Consider the following 18,126-nt stretch of genomic DNA (forward strand, 5'->3'; position numbering starts at 1 on the left):
AAGGATCAAAGGCCACGCTTTGGAACAAGGGTCCTTGCGTGTTCTGTCCGGTCTCTGGATCAGCCTCCCCTGCTTTGTCCTATATCTCCTGTGGCATTCTGCCCCCGCAACAGCAGCAGAAGCGGAAGAAACGGTGCACCTGCAGCACAGCAGCAGCGGCCGCCTCTATAGAAGCGCGGTCTCCATGTCCACAAGCTGCTCCAGGTGGTGGACGATTGAACGCATCTCCGCCGCAGCCATGGCAATGCTGGAGATGTCCCTCGCCTCCTTGGCGGCAAACTGCCAGTCGGCGAACTGCGCCTTCAGATCCTCATAACGACGGCGAACGGAGGGCCCGCTGTGCAGTATGTGGGCAGAGGCATCTGCCCATAGGTCTATACTTTCTCTCAAGTGTATTTCAAGAGAATACAAAGTGGTGAACTCCGCAAACGCTAATGTCGACTGTGCCGCTGCCTTGTATGCCTTTGCCGCCGCCGCATCAGAGATGTCGACAAGATCGAAAATCGAGCTAAAATCCTCAGCAAACTGCGCGCCGTCCACGAAGCTGTTGGCTGCCGCTGCGCCGTCTGCTGCCCTCCGCTTCTCGGCGCTTAGTCTCTCCAGCAGCTGCTGCGACAGGACGCCGTTGATGCTGGTGATGCTCTCCCCTCCGCCCTTTCCAAGGAGGCCCTCGGCGCGTCTGTCTACGCGTTTGCGCGCCTTCTCATATAGCAGCTCAGCAATATTTGCGTTCGCCAGCGCTTGTGTTCTTGCTGCCACTACGTTCTCGAGATTCGCTGCCCTTAGCCTGGGCAACGCATCCTGGCACTGCTTGGAGAGGTCTCTTATGTGCTTGGCCTTTTTTTGGAAGCCCCGGGACAGCCTCGTCAAATGTTCATCTATGGCGTTCAGTCGATCACTTGCAGCCGTTACGGCTTCTATTGTGACGCTTCCTTCAAGTGCACGGAGAGTATCTACGTTCTGTTGCAACAGCTCCTTCACTTCCTGCTGCTCCGCCTCCATCTCGTCCTCCGGGACGTGCGGCAAGTACCCTTTGCTGTGCACAATCTCCTGCAGTACCGACAGGGCAACCTCGTGCGACCTTTGCAAGGTCTCAACCAAGCGTTTCCTGTTGTTGGCAGAAGCGCAGGCTGCCGCTTTGCATAAAAGAAACACGTTGTGCTGCAGCAGAGCAACCAAGTGGGCAGCGTTTTGGCGTAAGGCCCATGCTGTGTAAATGTCCTCGAGTCGGCTGCTCATTCCCACTATAGTCTCCACACTCGCCTCTGTCCTGCCTTTCTGGTGCCGACTTAGCTCGCGGTATGCCCACTTCGCGCGACGTGCTTCGATTTCGGCGGTTTCAACAAGGGACCGCAGGTAGGTCTTGACGGCACTAACGAGGCCTGCACTTCCGGAACCCCACAATAAAGTTATGTGGGTCTCTGGCAGACACGCTAGTCGAGGTAACGGCACAACCTTCTGGGATATTGTCCAGGCTTTCTCCTCCGCTACGTCCAGCAACTGCTTCAGCGCGCTTGAAGCCGAGCGAAGGCCCCGTTTTACGGCACCGAGCTGCTCCTCTTTTCTTTCCGCTGTCGTCCGGTGGCCCACCTGGTTCAATTCCTGAGGAGATGCTGCTTTCATTACAAGCTCCTTCAGCTCCCGAAAGAGCAAAGACGCCTCTGCTGTATCGACAATTGATGCTAGGCGCTCCGCCGCAGGCAGCAGGGCCGCCGTGCGCTGCAGGTGCACTCGAAGCTCTTGGGCCCCGACTGCCTCAGAAAGAAAGGGCAGAGGGTTGTCTTTCAAGTCGACTGTCGACCCTTGGGGGTCTTCACGTGAAGCGAAAAACGTTTTCATCCAATCCCGAGGGTCTCTGGTTCCCTCGGTCTCAACCGCTGGAAGGGGCTCATCCACAACTCCCAAGCTGCCACGCCAGCGTTTGTGCAGATATTGCCTAAATCTAGGGCTTCCTGGGGTGCTGTGTACACTGTAATTGCTTTTGAAGTCCCGAAAGAGAGCCGCAATGAGTCCTATGGTGACCATTGTAATGATGGCAACTGAGACGCTCCGCCGGGTCACCGTTGGAGAAGGACGAACATCCAGAAGACCACCGTCACCCGCCTGGGAGACGTTACCGGGTCTCTCTGTCAGATCAGACATAGCCAACTGCAGGGAGTCAGTGTGGGACGGCACAAAGTTGCTGCAAGTGGGTCCGCCCTTGACCTCCTGCGGCAGGCCGCGGGCCCCAAGGCTTGCGTCCGTACTGGGGGGCTCCCAACGCCTCCACGCATCGTCTACTGGCTTACTGGCGTCGGAACTATTAAACGACATGCCGGTTTAGAGGCACAGCAACAGCTGCAACACCTGCTGCTGCTGCAACTGCAGTCATTGGCCCACAATCAGCTCATACAGAGACAGTAGTTTTGAAGTGCCTGCGCCCTACTTTCATCGACCCCCCTTACACAATACATACCTCACACGGTTGTATAGGACTCTCAAGAACAAGTAAGCGGGCTCCAGAGAATGTCCCCGCAGCGGCGTTAATTAACGCCCGTGTAAAACTGATTCGGGAAAGGGCCGCAACTCGAAATGTCATAGCATCCCCAAAATGCGCTACACAAAGCCATAGAAGTCTGTAGAGAACGCCGAAGAGGAAGCCCCAAGAAGAGGGACGCCAAAGAAGAGGCTCTAAGGAGAAGGGCACCTCAAGAAGGCGCAGGGATCAGTACAGCAGTCAAACGGTACCTATAAACATGAAGTACTTCGGCCCAAAGATGCTTAGTAAAATGACAACGCAAAGTAAACGAGAGCTGAACTAGAAATCGGCCGTAGAATTACAGCCTTTCAGCAAACCAAGAGAGTTGAAGAGCATCACTAGCATGCTAATGTAGATCCACCTGATCCATCTATGGGGATCCCACACCAACAGCAACTAGCTCACGCGACCCAGCCACATGATAAATAAGGGCACCACAAAAGTTTGCTATTAACATGAATATTATAACTGGATAAAGCAAATTGCACTGCCTCCTTTAAATTCAAGTTGGTGGCAGATCTGGCACTAGACAACTATGAATATCACCTGCTTGCAAGAGCCGCTGCTCATTAGACTGGTATCGACGAAGGGGACCTTCTACAGGAAGATTCTCAGTGATGAGTGGTGATAACACAGGAAGGCCTGATATATAAACTACGCATGCGATTGGAATCCTAGTTGAAATTTGGTGTGCATCTAATTACTATGCTCTGTAGTGCGTGCCTCTGGAGCACTGCTTGCTTTGGCAATTAGTCGCATCTCGGGATAATCCTTTTGATGGCCTGCGTCTTTGTTTTCGTATTCTGAATCCCATTTTTTCCCTTTTTCAACCCTGTAAGTTACTGCGTGAGACACCTCATTCCTCCAATCGATTACTCTTTCTGCGTAGCACAGTACTACAATGCTGTGCAGAGACAACCTTCAGAGCTTGTGAAAATTGTTATCGTAAGGATGAAGTGCAAGTTGAATTGTTTCATTTAGAAAGAACTGGTTCTTCTAACAGACCAGCTTTACGGTGCTCCACAACTAGGCCAGGGATAGTGGTAGCCATTTCGTAGATGCTGCCAGGAGCGACACGCACACACAGAGGTGAGAGTTCTCCTTGGAAAAGCTAGGATACAGGAATGACAACAACAGTGTTTTTCTTCAAGCCGCTACTCGGCGTTTTAACCGTCTAGAGGCAAATGTGTTCCTATGTAGCAGGCTAGGAGGAATATGGAGGGGGCTAAGCTGGGCCTAACTCACTACATGTACCATGTACTCCCCTGCTTCCTTCTTATGTTTTAGTTGTGTAGATCTTTTGTTGCTTAAGGAAGGTCCACTTCAATTCTCCAATGCCCCGTCGCAGATCTTACTGAATATTTTGCGGCAGCCCCCTATGATGCTAGGTTCTATTGAAAGAGGTTTCGGGGTCCTGAGCACCACTGGACGCAGCACGGATCCTACGTGAGTCGAAATCAAGTGAGCGGGCTAGGGCAAAAACACAAGCTAGGAAAAAGAATGTCCCACGAGGAAAATTCACAGAGAGGGTTGAAGGAGTAAGTGAGATGGACATCCGAAGGGACTCTTGGTCTTTGTCTTACTCTTTGGCGAGAATCTTAGGAGGCTATGCTCCCTTTAAATACTGTTTCGATCTTTTCTATGCATATATCCGTTGTCTTAACTTGAAGCGGAAGCGGAGGAAGCGTAGGGGCTCTCACAGCCGCTGCATCATTTGACTGAAACCCCACCAGGAGCTTGTTGGACGAGACACTGGTTTCTGCATAAGGTTCAGTGAGCCATGCGCAATTTTCTGCCAATTATTGCCTTATGAATACTGCTTTACAAAATGGACTTATTTCGAACCTTTATGGGCCCATCTGGGCATTGAAGTCCCACCACAAATCCCATACCACAAAAAGCATAGAGCTAAACCGTAAGGCCGCAGCAACTCGTATACACTCCTGTAGGACACCTGTTTCGGGATTTTCTAGCACTTAAGCGCGCTACAAGTCAATTTTTCGTTTTCACTCTGTACTACTTGCTGTAGCTACATTCACTTCTCGTCTGCACCCGGACACGTCCCCAAGGTGTGCAGTGCGACATGAAAGTGACTAGGGATGCCGTATAAATTGCACTATGCACATTCAGTGCAAAAACTAGGTATATTTTGTGTGTAATGAAGGGACTTTTAGTGTAACTAGACTCATGAGCTTTGCAGCCAGGCCTGAGATTCTAGCAGTGACGGCGAATGGATCGCTGACGGGAACTACTCCGTGCAAGCTGCGAAATTAGACGTTACAGACTCTGACTCTCCCAACTACTACGCTAAGGCAGCGGGCAACGTACAGGCTATTTGTACGTGACTAGAGGTGCTAATCAACGAGATACAAGGACGTCAGTGCCTCGGCGCCGCAAACTACTGCTGAATATTTGTAGGTATGGACTACGCCGACGTAGCCTGATATCTTGGTCTCACTCACAACGCCATATCCTTACAGTGGACAGGGCCTCATGCTGCACTACCCAGCGCCTTTTACCATCACTGAGTGCACAGGGGCGGTCGCATCTCGCTTGACACATTGCAAGCAGCAACAGTCTCCGAGCCCTGGCATCTTTCACGTCACCTAGCTTGCGCCCCACCGCCGTAGAGACCCTAGTTTGATCGTCAAAAAGGCCGCCGCTGCCTTATATACGTCACCCCCCGGAACCCTACCAACCAGTAACGACTTCATAGTCGAGTATATCTCAGATCAGTGGGGAGAGGCAACGCTAGCCAGTGCTTCGATAAGTGTCGGGACGCTTCTGAAGACCTCGCTACGTGGGAATGTGCTGAGAAAATTACTGGCTGCCTTGCATTCCTCTGCCTGTGGCGACGCTGCAGGGGCTGCATTCAACGTACAGATACACCTAGGTAGCCCCGGAGTCCCATTCACCCGCTACCTATGAGTTCCCTTAGTCTGTTGTGCTCTCTGCTCCCCTAAGTACATCACTACGCTCACTAGTCCATCCTTTGCCCTTCCTCCATTCCACGCCTGATTCACTCTTTAGAGGTATCATTGGTTTTGCGTTCACTATATTAAGCCAGCAGTCGCACGTTGACAGCAGCGGCGTGGACATACAAAAAAGGAGGTGGAAAGAGTGTGAATGTGTTGCTGCACTCTCACACGTTCTCCCTGAGCAAGCACATAAAGGTCACGCAAGCACGTCTTACATACATGGACAATGATTTATGCATCATACGCCTATAAAAACGATCTGACACATTGAACAAATCTGTGGAAATGAATAGTACACTAAGCATGGGTAAAAATAAAGACCTCAGCAAGCATACGAAATATTGGGAAAAAAGGCAATGAAAAAGAAAGAAATAAGAGAAAATTGAACTAAATTAGTCCTAACATAATAACATATATAGCTCAACAAAACTGAAGTCAAATGGAGCAAGTGGGAAGGTACAATTTAGTGTGAATGTCGAGATCTGACGGATTAACCGAATTCAAGGGAATGGAAATATATATCCAGTATACAAATAGAAACAATAAGAAAACCAATATTGGATAAAATTCGCGAATTGAATGGTAAAATTAAATATTTCGAGCCAAAACTTTTGACAGAGTTTGGAGCAAAGAGAAGCTAAAGCAAAAAGAATGAAAAATTGAAAATGTGCGTATGCCAAAACTTCAAAAGCACGTGGAAATGTACAAAAAGACTAGGCCTATAGCTAAGCTAAATAAACACATGCCAAGCAGATATATAAATAAAAATAAGAATGAATAAGGAAGTAGATAGACCTGGAGGTACCCAAAAAATGGGAGACAGCATGAAATTACAAATTGGAATATGCATCAGTTAGGCAGGAGGAAGAAGAGTTCAATAGCATTGAGAAATACTGGAGTGAAAACCATCACTGTCAGATATACAAAGAACAAGAGTAATATGCAAGATTCGAAACGGGAAAGCATGCGTAATTGCTCTTTTGGGGAGAAAGCGGCCTCGTGGCAGGGTTTGCCCTTTCTGCTTAGGAGTTGGTTCCGCACCCATTCCTACTAATTGTTGCTCGCGTTCCTACATATTTTTCCATCGTTGCGGCCCACGTTGTTTTCCCCAGCCGCGAGGAAACTTAAGACGGGAAAAGAACATTTGCTGAAAAGGGGGATTAAGCTCGCCCTTTGAATGCGATGCAACAGCCTGCGAAGAAGACGCACCAGCTTGTTAATCAGGCAGCAGTCAGCACAGAATGTAGTCTCCGCATTCTGGTGTCTACTGAGCAGTAAACATGACGCTCATTTAGGTAAATTGTGAGTTGTGGTCCCTAAACTCCTGCTTTTGGCAACGGTCTACGAGATTAGTCTGCTCTTGGCAGTGCTCTCAGTGGAACGTGAATTAGGTGCCGCCCGCAAACAAGCACATGTGCATTAATGCTTTTTACGTTAGTCTTTGTTAAAGACTTTTGGCATGGAATAAAGACCTGAGCTTATTTATCTAAGACATTGGATTTCTATTATGCATATCTCGTATACTTTCGAAGCTACACTTTAATACATTACACGGTATCGCCTAATTTACGAGTAAAAATGCAGAACAAATGGTTGTAGAAGTGCTGGTTCGACATGTGCATAGAGAACTTATCACGCGAAACAGATTTTATGGGGGTGAATTTTCCAGGAGAGCCTTTAACTCCGCGCATCTTGCTTAGGCTGAGGTCCATGTTGCAGACAGACTTTACGTGACCTGTCACTCAGACAAACCCAAGTGATGTGAGGCAGCTTAGTACGATTGAGGCTTGCTTCTAAGGTATGGAGCACACCGCACCCATGTAAAAGCTAGTGTTTGTTCCCGTGGGGAAAGGGCATGATGAGGCGCTCTCATCTGCTGTGCAGAGCACAATGTTAGAGTACAGAACCAACGGCATTAGGAATCGTGCAGCGTTCCGCACCATGGTGGCTTGACCATCCAGCGGCCTAAGCTGCATGGGGGGCCTGGCAAGAGAAGAAAACGACTTAACGCAAAGGTTTCACTGTGTAAGCCGAGCAACTCCAGGTTGTTCCAGGAATTTGTCGTCATAAGCACGCAACCTCACATGCATACCTTGTGTTGCTAGGGACGCCTCAAGTTGGCTACAGCCCAAGCACTCTGCTGCTGATTTTAGCAGTGCTGGCGACAAAGCTCCGTCCCACAGTAATGTCCTGTTACGTACTGCTCTCTGGTATGACCTGTGTAGACGTTGGTTGGTTTTGTTGCGCTGCAGCTGATCCACCGAATGGCAGCGAAGGGCATCTACTCTTCATGTGCGCAAGTTACCAAACTGCTTCAGCCATCCACAACTGCACCACTGCTGTCAGTTTCCTGCTCGCAATGCCCTGTCGTACCCATCCATGAGCCTGTTTTTTGCGGGACGTGAATCGAGTGCTTGAAGACAGCTGCAAAAATGCACGTAGCGGCTTTTGAAGGCCCTCACGAGGAAACGACATCGCTGCGCCTCTCACCATTGCTCTTACAGTTCACCACCCTTATCTGCCAACTTTACGGATGACGGAGGCACGTTTGCCTTTCAAGAGCTAATTCGGGGAACTTCGCTGCTAGTCTTGGTGCCACACCCTAAAGTCGCTGTGCTTACCTCTGCTAGTGCTCATTTTTGCGCAAAAGAATATAGCCAAAAGAAGCAAGCTGCAATAGAAGCTACTATCTCTACGCTTCTAATTCCAAAGGGCTGCTTGCTGCATCCGGCAGGCCTTTGGCGCGCGCACCAGTTGTGGGATTTTGCAAGAAGTGTTGGTGAGCTAAGCTCAGCCCCGCTCTTACGTGTCTGGCCACATATGCTCACATTGATCAATACTAACTATAGACTGTAAACCATCACAGAGTCCAAAAGAAGACCGCTGTGACGGCTGGATCACAGATCTCAGGCATCACTCCGCAGCTCTGTTTTAGGCATTTGCAGCACAGCACCCTTTGAGCTGTTTGCTGCCGTGGCAGCTTAAAATTTAATTCTGCTATGCGTATTAAGTCACGTAAAGGAGATTCCGCCACAGTTCCGAGCCTTTATTCCATGATTTAGTGTTCGTTTCTTTGATATGGGCATGTTCATTAGGCAACGAAGATGAGGGAATACGCCCCTCATCTTCGTCACTAGGAATCCTACGCGAACTCGATCGCTCATATGGGAAAGTGGGGCTTGTTGTCACACCGAAAGCAGGGCAGTGGCCTCGAAGTGCCTGCTGTGATGCACTGCTTGCGACGATGGCCTATCCTACGGCATTACTTCTGCAGTGCTTCTTTATCTAGCGTGGCTCGCGGGGTGTGACAAGCAACTGGAAAGGTTCTCCATCTTTGGTGGCTCCACCAATGAGTTGTGAATCGAGAGCTTTTGCCGAGGGCTCTTCCCAGTAATAAAAGCATCGACAAAGTTGAGGCCGAGGGCATCCTGCTCTCTCATCCAAATTAGCAAGATGCGACTAGATGCGTTCGACCCTCTGGCAACACATGAATTAAAGGTAGTTTGACCTTGTGCTTCCTGCATTTAACGTGAGTAGAGGATGGGGTTTACAGGCCCGTGTCTCTAGTAAGTCAGTTAAGAATCAGGCCCACGCGCGGATATTAGAGAGTCAGCGAGGGACGCGCCATCCGTGCGCATGTGGGCTGATTCCAGTTCGTCCCGTCACATTGTCAAACTGCATCGTGGGCTTGCTTACATGCCTATTGGAGTTTCAGCCCGTCGATTCTGCGGAGATGAACACAACGTGTTCAATTTCATGGAGACACACTCGGAGCAAGCATTGAGGGCCCTCGTTCAGCTCCTTGGTACATGAGTGCAAAGGACCGACGCCTTCATGTGTGGATTTTGCGTGTGTGATGGAAGTTCCTTCGCAACTTAAGCGGCCATGCTGAAGTTGCGGAGGAACGAATGGCGGGTAGTTTTCGAAAGAGAGATCTCTTTGCAGGAAAACGTAACTTACGCGCACAATGCCTCTGAAGGATGCGGCGTGAGGGGTTCATTGTGCCTCTCAGGCTCCTGATTCTGAGATATCCCCTTGACTGCAAAGCTTCGTGCTTTCAGTCAAGTTTGTGTGCACGCTTTATTTCCAATTGAATGACTTTTAATCCCATTTGCTTTTCAGCACCCTGCTCAGCTGGAACCTAGTGCAGTCGAAGCCTCAGCACAGTGGCTGCTAATGGAAACAACGCCAACAGCGGGCGTGATTGCATCGAGTTGCTCAATTTTACGTCTGCTAACGTTTGGCTCGTCACGAACCACACTTATTCCAAACTTGCAGTACAGTAAGGCCCGTGGCCTTACGGGCTGGGCTGTATGTTGCCAAGATGACTTTGCTAGAGGGATATGGCTTAAGAAGTGCCCAATTATTTGTAGAGCGACTTGTGGCAGCACAAGCACAGTCGGCGTTCATGAGTTGCACAAAATGATGCCCAAGACGCTACAATTGCTCTGTAGTGCCAAGCTATCCTCTAGTTTCTATGTCATTCCTGCTCACTGTTTGCTGTCAATGTTCTGTCTACTTTCTTCTCCAGCGGGGATACCCTGAGTAATTTCCGTAGTCGGACCGTTCAAAGCATGTCCCGGCTCTTCCTACGTGCTGCGTTTGCACGAAAATTTATTATTGAGACCAGAGCGCCACAGCTGTTTCTGCTAATATGCCAACTACAAGCAATTCTGCGAACCAGTGCTCTGCCATAAAGTGGCGTGAGGGTCGGCCTGGACGCGCTTTGTACATTTCTCTTGCTGCAAACAAAAGGCAATAGCCTTAATAGCATAAGATCCAAAATTATTAGTCAGCTCAGGGAGAGCAAAAATACATTACTGTTAGTAGAATGGCTGAAAGTAGGGGCAGCCGATTGAGAGAGCGGCTACCGTAGATTCATGGTGCCTGGGGTCTTCAGCGATAGCCGTTATGTCCGTACTCTTTGGGGGGAAATTGTAGGATTATTTCAACACATAGAAGCATCCCAACGTTCTAAAATTCATCCCAAGCCTTGCATATTCCTGTACACACTTGAGGGAGAATCACGATTCCATCCCTCTCCTCCATCTTTTCTTCTTCCCAAAGCTTCACAGCATGGGTCCATCTGCTACCTCTTTTGATCCTTCGCTCGAAAGCGTAGTCTTTCCGCAGCCGATAAATGCGCAGCAAGGTACACGTGCCACTGGAACACCGTAGTACGGAAGAATAGAACAGCAACCAGCAAACTGACGCAAGTACTCCAATTCAGTCATTTCACGGTCCCAATAAGAAGCCTTGTTGGCTATTCCAGGCCCACTAGACAGGGGGAATAAGATGGCACACGGTCCTTTGCATGTGGCCCAGCAACCAGAGCCAATGCCAAACTGTACCGCTTCCCTTCAATACATACCCAGGACTGCGTACGATTCTTCCTAGCCGCAGCCATGTATTGCGTCAAGATTCACAACGAGGAGCCGCTGCTCAGTTTTGCAGCGATGTCAGCTCAGCCTCTCTACTAAGGAAACCAACGCGCAGGTATATTGAATAGCGAACCTAAGGGAAAATGGTGTGGCTCTCTGGCCCCAGTGCCTGTTGCTGTGTCCCCTCATCAGCATCATACGACGTGAGCCGGAACTGTAGGAGCCGCCCCTTTTGCATCATAACAGGGTGCCTGCCACGTTGGCCCAACGGAGCCAAGAAAAGCGAAATGTACTGTTAACAGCTGCAACGCTAATCTACCTCCATGGGCTCAAAAATGATCCTAAGGGTGTCACGCCTCCGCACCCGGTTCCAGGAACACTTAAACGCCTAAACAGCAGGCTACCCGCACGGTGTTTCTGTGGCCTCGTTCACAGCAGGAACAATCGGCCTTAACTCATTCTTTTAGCAGCATTACAGCTGCCCGGCAATTCTAAGTGAGGCATCTGCCTAGCTGTTGAGGCACCACCCAGCAAGTGAACACCTACGGTCCACATCAAGTCTGCGACTACCTCACGGAAAACGCGACCAGCTCGCAAAACGAGCCGGGCGAGCCAGGTGTGGTGCAGGGAGCTTTGAATAGCTTGCCCAGTTGCGCTGCTAAGATGGTTGCCTTCCCTTGTTTGCCTTCATTTCATCACTAAGATGCAAACAACCCTCTGGAAGGGTGGCGCGAGGCTTCTGCTGGTCTGCCACCGCTGCTGCTTGGTGCTCTCTGTTGAACTGCAATTCCAGCTTGGCTGCGTATTGCCTGTTGAGCGCTGCTATTCGATCTTACATCTTGAGCAGCATTGTTGCCTTCAAAGGAGGAGTTCCCCTGCACATTCGCTTGCTGAGACTCCTTCTTTTTGAGCCCCACTCTGCCCACTCTTGACAACTTCTCACGCCATGTAACATGCTGCGGCGAGGGGGCCTGGGGATGTTCCAGTTCAGATGCAGGCTGCTGGCCACCGTTCCGTTTGAACGAGAGCAAGCGGCGGCGTCTGCGGTCCTGTGATGCTGTCTGTTGCTGCTTCTGCTGTTGGTGCTGCTGTTGCTCGCGGGCTTTCTGGATAGGGTCTACCAGCCCTGCGGCGACCGTCTCTTGCAGGCTCTGCAGCCTGCGTCGGGGAAAGCTTCGCAGCTTGTGGAAACAAAGACGCAGCAGCTCGTTGTGCTCCACCTAAATGAGGAAATCGCATTAGTATAGAAAGAGGCAATATGTAGCATTTCCCTATACATTTAACACAATAAAAAACCGCAAAGAGGATCCTAGACATCACCATATAACGCGTAGCACCCTAGCACGGGGACATTCCTTTGGGAAGGACAAATATGATGAGGAACTAAACTGCAGCATCAGTGGTGTGGCTAGATGAAAGGAGTGGAAGCCACTTGCTTTAAATGCCCATTCTCAGAAAACTGCTGAAGGTGTTCCTATGAAGTTGAATGTGCCGAGTCTACATTCTGGGGTCGGGAGATTTCTGGCAGACCAGTAGGGCTAACTTGGCCTTGAGGGAGCCCATGACTTGCTCAAGAGAATGCATTTTCGCCAGTTGAGTCTCAAAGTAAAAAATGATGCCAAGTGCGACGCGGAACAAAATCTTCGGGCCCTCCAGCATAAGACAGTCCCAAATACGGAGAACAGTCGGCTGCTGGGGATAATGGAACACACGTACACGTTGAAGAGATGGTCAAGCGAAAAGACAAAGGCAAAAACCTGGATGCAGCATATGCGAAACAGCTCAGCCACGCAGCGGTCTAATGTACAAAAGCTTACGGGACAGGAAGTGCAAAACAGACACAGAAACCACTCAGCAGCCAACCACTCAACCTCGACCCCCGTTTTCCTGAGTCATAGAACAGAAACCGCGAAGCTTAAGCCTTATAATTTCACTGTAATTGTCTACAGGTGGCGGAGACACGGGAGCAGGCTGATACTGCGGCGGCTAAGACAGCGAGAGAAAGACTGAACACAAGTAGCAGGCTTAAACAAGTCGCTGCTGTGTGTACAATGATTTGAGAATTTTATGCTGACTTCAAGACTTGGAAAACACGAGGGGACTTTTGCCGAATGAGCAACTCGAGGACCTTAAGGTCCCTCCGAAGGTCTATCATCCCATTGGAATAATACTGGCCGATTTGCAAGCCTGGAGCAACAGTAAGTGCAATTTCGAGAGCATGAGTTGTACAGAAACACCTCAGCAGAGTGTCTGGAGGCTCACTAATGGGCCCTGTGTCGTCTGGAGGGGCCGGTAACCGAAAGAGAGGTCCTTGACTCTCCCTTAGTCGCTTACCTTTGTTCTTGTCGGTAGACACGACCAGCTGCAGCAGCGAGGCAAGGGCCAACTCTTGCTTCTGAAAAAGCAACAGAGTCCCAGCAAGAAAATTGAGCCCTTGGCAGTAGCCCACCGAAGGACGAGCAGCGGCGAATCCGCGAAGCACTCGGCGTAGAGCGCATATACCGCCACTAGAGCGAAACTGCGCAGAAACCGCCAATAGCAGCAGCGATAGAAGCGATGGTAAAGGCTTCTGCAGGAAAAATCCGCTACTAGAGCGGGAACTGTATTTCAGCGAGATGGCACGTGATGAGGTGTATGCTTCGTGTTAAATACCCTCTTGTTGTTTGGAAAAGTCCGCGGGAGGTCCAGCTCTATCTGGCCACTGACGTCTAGAGGCAATTCTTCCAGCTGCAGCCTGCGGTGGAGCATCGCAGTTTAGCAAGAGAAAAACCCACCACTGCAAGCAGCAGATAAAAGAAACAAGAACGTAAGAGACGCAGTGAAAATGATCTTAGGTACGACAAAAATACACAAAACAGCCAAGCAGAAATACGCCTTTTGATCATCTGGCGCAACTCATTCGGCCTTCACACGATATCTCAGTGTGTCTTCATATCAGGCACCTACCGCTCAAAAGCATCTGGGTCGGAGTCGAGCAATACGTCAGCCCCCAAAAAAGACGCCCAAACCCTCCCCCTGCAGATAAATAAAGTCGCAAGCCGCACCAGGCAGAACGAATACAGCCACATTCAGTAGCAAAATGAACACATATGCAAAGCAACAAGAATGACAAAGGCGCGCAGACTAACTGGAAAACATAAGGAAACGGAAAGCCATATGGAGACAAGCTGATGCACAACCATTGTACAAATACACAAAAATAAATTTAACAACTTCTCCTCAGTCTCCTCACCTGAGATGGTCTGGTATCCCTTGTCTGACGAGCTTTTTCAACTGCCCTCGGTCCTCGAATGACGGATTGTTCGCTAAGTATTCTTCCCAGCTAATGCAACAACACCATTGCAGGCAACGAGAAAGGAGGGATACAGGTGGATGAGCGGAGGGACACAGCTGGTTTGAGCCACATAGCAGTATCAGCCTTACAATCTGCAGCGCTAGTGTGGCTGCAACACTGACAAAAAGGGACTGACAATCACATTGGCAGGTCGAGACAGAGCATCGACGTGCTGTGCGTAAAGACACTCAGCAGTACGTACAGCTTGGCTTGGCGCTTTCTCTGTAGAGCCGTCTTCTCTTCATATGCTGCCACACGGGACCTCACCTCAGCCCCGAGAGTAAAGCCATAGTAGCTTTCGACTGAAGGAAAATTCGGTACATCACAGTTCACACTCACATCTACGGCCTGTCAGATTTTCGCTATGGCTGCTGTTGCTGCTGTTACTACTGCTCAGTGCTTCTTCCTACTGTCTAGATTTATCTGTCAGTCACATTTCCTTTTATCTGATCCCCATTAAGTGCACACTATTGCCCGTATCATCATAGACCCAAATTCAACAAATACGGCTGTCCCAAGGGTGTATGCGCTTGATGCGTGGACCCTTCGTTGCTTGACGGACCGCTGGCGGGGATCTTTAGAGAAGCTGCAGAGGCCAAAGACTCCGAGGCAGGGGCAGAGACAGCGTCACTGGCAAGTGGAGGCATGTCGGCAGCCAGGGGACACATGTCGCCCCCATTCTGCTGAAGCATGTCTGTTTCTTGAGAGCTGAGGCACCGAAGCAGCAGCAACGGTGACCGTGGCTGGTGCCGCAGCCTGAGGGACTGAAGCCGGAGAAGAGGGTCGTCAAATTCCGCTATTCGGGTACCGTCCTGCTTGTCGCTATCGCACCTTGTCCCAGCTTGCCCCAGCTCCCCCTCCCACAGGCTGCTGTTGCTACAGCCCTGGCTACTGCTGCTGCATCTGCTGCTGCTGCATTGACTGCTACGGTGATCGGGAAGGGCTTGCCCATGACATGTCAGGGGAGCCGGCCCCGCAAATTCAGAGTTCAGCGTCTGCAGGCCGCTGCTGCTGCTGCTGCTGCGGTTCGCCGTTACAACTGGGCTCGGTCTGCACGCACAGATGCGCGTATTCCAGGGGCTGCGTGTCGTTACACCTGAGAAGCTGAAATTCCTCTGCGGCGGCCATGGCGGCGCGTGCTTGGTGCTGCTTTTACAGCGTCCATTGCTACAGCTGTTATTGCTGACGCGGCTGCTATTGCTTCCTGTCTCGCGGCTGCTGGTAGGCGTGGCATACAAACCAGACCCAACAGAAAAGTGGCTGCAGCAGAACCCCAACCGCAGGTCGTCAAAACGCGGGGTCCTGCCCTTACACGCAGAGATGCTGTGGCGGTCGGCGGGAACATGGTCAGGAGCAGCCCCGCTGCTGCTGCAACGTCGCAGACTGACTGTAGAGATTAATTCAAAAGTATTAATCGACCTGCTGCTTCTGCATCCCGTGCTATTACTTTCGTTATTTGCGGCCGCTGAGCCCAAAATCGTCCCGGGAGACAGAAACTGGGAGCCGGAGAAGGAAAGAGCTGGAAAGTTCGAGACATTACACTCCTGGAAAGTGCAGCAACTATCTTTCCGCTGCTGCTGCTGGAAAGGCTCTTGGTGTATCTCGCATGGGGCACGGGGTACCTTCCCGAGACGGTGCATGCCAGGGCTTACTACGGCTTCTGGACCCTTGTGTGCGCACGTCAAACCTGCCCTGCTGTACGAATGGTCGCGGGTTCCAGATATCACGCTTCTCAATGGCGTTCTCTCTAGGCTGTCGGTTGATATGTGCTCCTCTGATCGTATTGCAGTGTCTGCGCAGCCACCACGGTCATTTGCCGACGCCATAGCCACCTCTGCAGCTGTTTCATTCATATCACTGTGGCAGAACAGGGAGTTTAGTGGTGAGGAGGAAGATGAGGAATAAACGCGTGGCAAATCGAATACTCCAGGAAGGGCTTCGCCGCTCATGAGCTCCGCCTGACCGGGCAGAGCACCAAGAAGATGATGAGAACCACTGTGCCGATCTAAGGTGAAACTGGGAAGCCTTTGCTGCTTTATTTTATCTCCCTGAATAGGCTTGCAGTTTGCAGGAATATGGCCCCCCGCGGTGCTTCCGGTGTACCCGGAGGGAACTTGAGAGTTCAGTGAATTCAATTCTACGCAGCAAATGGTTTCAGCAGAAGCCCTTGAAAGGACTTGTCTTGGAGTGGGGCTCGAGGAAATGCTTTGGAAGTCGTCGCGCAGAACAGCCACAGCCGACGGGAGCGGCGCATCGGCGCAGCGCTTAGACTGCAGCGAAACATCAGTTGTTGAGACCTAAATGCCACTCTTATGAGCTGAAATAAACTTGGTTATGCAAACAATAAAAAGGGAAACTCGAGAAACCTCTTAACAAAAGCCTCTGTCTACTCAACTGGCAGCCCCAGAGGCCTCTCCGCTGATGGCGACCGGCGGCCGGCGACACACACCTGACGAACTGTGAACCGTGAAGTTTACCTGCTATTCCCAGGTGATGTTTTGATCATGTTTCCTGGCGTTTACAAGGCTTCACAACGTGTCTAGCAAGTAGTGGAACACCCATGAGGATACAGAATCCGATTTCTCACCCATGCCAGAGTGCGTACAACCCAGTCATCACCACTTGCACTGTAGGTTGTCACTTGCGCATAAGGTGAATTGAACTCTGCAGCTGAAAGAACCCCAGAACTAACTGTTTGGTGTATTGGGTTACACGCTCATGAAACAAGTGACCCGGCAATGCGTGAGACTGCACAACAACAGGATCCTGACTAATGTGGAGACCGCATGAAACCGTCCCCCCACCAAGGTAAACATTTGCCAGTTGCCTGGACAAATGTTTCGTGAATACTTCTTATGCGTATGCGTTGCTTGCTGACTATGTAGGGACACGCAGCTTCCCTAGTTGAATGGCTGCCCTGCAATACTTCCCGTAGTTGGCAAGCCGGAGACAATTGAATGGCATTGGAAAGGTGCGTATGAGTTCAGAGACATTAAAATACTGTTAAATATTACTGTTTTTTCCGTGCTTACAACCTCCAGCAGCCGAGCCGATTGTGGCCAGTTCAGTTGAGGACTGAGAGTTGAAAAGGTATTGTTAATTACCACTCCGTCTATCCGAGTTTCCGGATGCGAGTTTCATAGTTTCACTCAGGTCGACAACGGCTGTCGACGTTGCCTGCAGTGAGCGTGTCGCGTTTGTCCAAGCCCTACGTGTATGCTCCGAAGAGCCTAAAACATGAGCTCCCAGCTGGCGCAGAACCATAGTAATATTGCTCTCACGAATAATCCGTGTTGCCTGCAATATTGAACGCGCATCTGTTTAAAAGCTGTGGGTAAGCAGGCTTGGCAAGAGGTAAGCTAAAAGACAAGTGAATCAGTCTCTAAGACCCTCCAATTACCATGAATGTCTCAAGAAAAAGGGCTGAGAGGAGCATCTTGCTGCTTGAGGCTCGGCATATAAGCAGCCTCTCCTAACTGGTGGATGCCATATTACGATTTCCTGACATTTGTTGAAATAACTAGATGCGTCTTAACCGTACGTTTTCCTTAACTAGCAACCACAGCCAGGAGACCTCATCACCTTACAACGGAAGAAAGTAAGCGTTGGGCCAGCACTTGATTGGCCATGTTTCCCACGTGGAGATGTCGTCAGTGCGAGCTGCAGATGCATAGATATATAGGAGTTGGCTTTATGAGCTACGTTCTATAGTGGTTTCAGTTCATTGTAGTCCACATGTTGTGACCCGATTTTCAATCTACGGGCTTGGGGAGGTCCCTCAGCCACGCGCTTCTACAGTCTTCCTTTAACTATTTTAGAAGGGCACCTGCTTTTTCCAATGCGAAAGACGCCTCGTGGAGAGCATTTTGGGTGTTGTACGCAAGGCACCTCGCAAAGGGCTTGCCTGTGCGAACA

At 50.3% G+C, this 18,126-nt stretch overlaps 2 protein-coding genes across 2 annotated transcripts; both read right to left on the reverse strand.

The window, feature by feature from the left end:
• Nucleotides 1-165: 165 nt before the first annotated feature.
• On the reverse strand, nucleotides 166-2,313 carry ETH_00026580 (uncharacterized protein; the record flags this gene model as incomplete). Its single annotated transcript, XM_013373737.1, has 1 exon — nucleotides 166-2,313. The coding sequence occupies one exon, from the start codon at nucleotides 2,311-2,313 to the stop codon at nucleotides 166-168; it is 2,148 nt and encodes a 715-aa protein (XP_013229191.1).
• Nucleotides 2,314-11,575: 9,262 nt separating this feature from the next.
• On the reverse strand, nucleotides 11,576-16,037 carry ETH_00026585 (TBC domain-containing protein, putative; the record flags this gene model as incomplete). The annotated part of the gene is made up of 10 exons (XM_013373738.1): nucleotides 11,576-12,097; nucleotides 12,408-12,569; nucleotides 12,695-12,764; nucleotides 12,953-13,064; nucleotides 13,212-13,395; nucleotides 13,500-13,611; nucleotides 13,824-13,892; nucleotides 14,110-14,199; nucleotides 14,414-14,513; nucleotides 14,774-16,037. The coding sequence occupies 10 exons, from the start codon at nucleotides 16,035-16,037 to the stop codon at nucleotides 11,576-11,578; spliced, it is 2,685 nt and encodes an 894-aa protein (XP_013229192.1).
• Nucleotides 16,038-18,126: the final 2,089 nt, after the last annotated feature.

The sequence above is a fragment of the Eimeria tenella genome, genomic scaffold (genome assembly GCF_000499545.2).
Source record: "Eimeria tenella Houghton genomic scaffold, Eth_scaff17, whole genome shotgun sequence".
NCBI lineage: Eukaryota > Apicomplexa > Conoidasida > Eucoccidiorida > Eimeriidae > Eimeria > Eimeria tenella.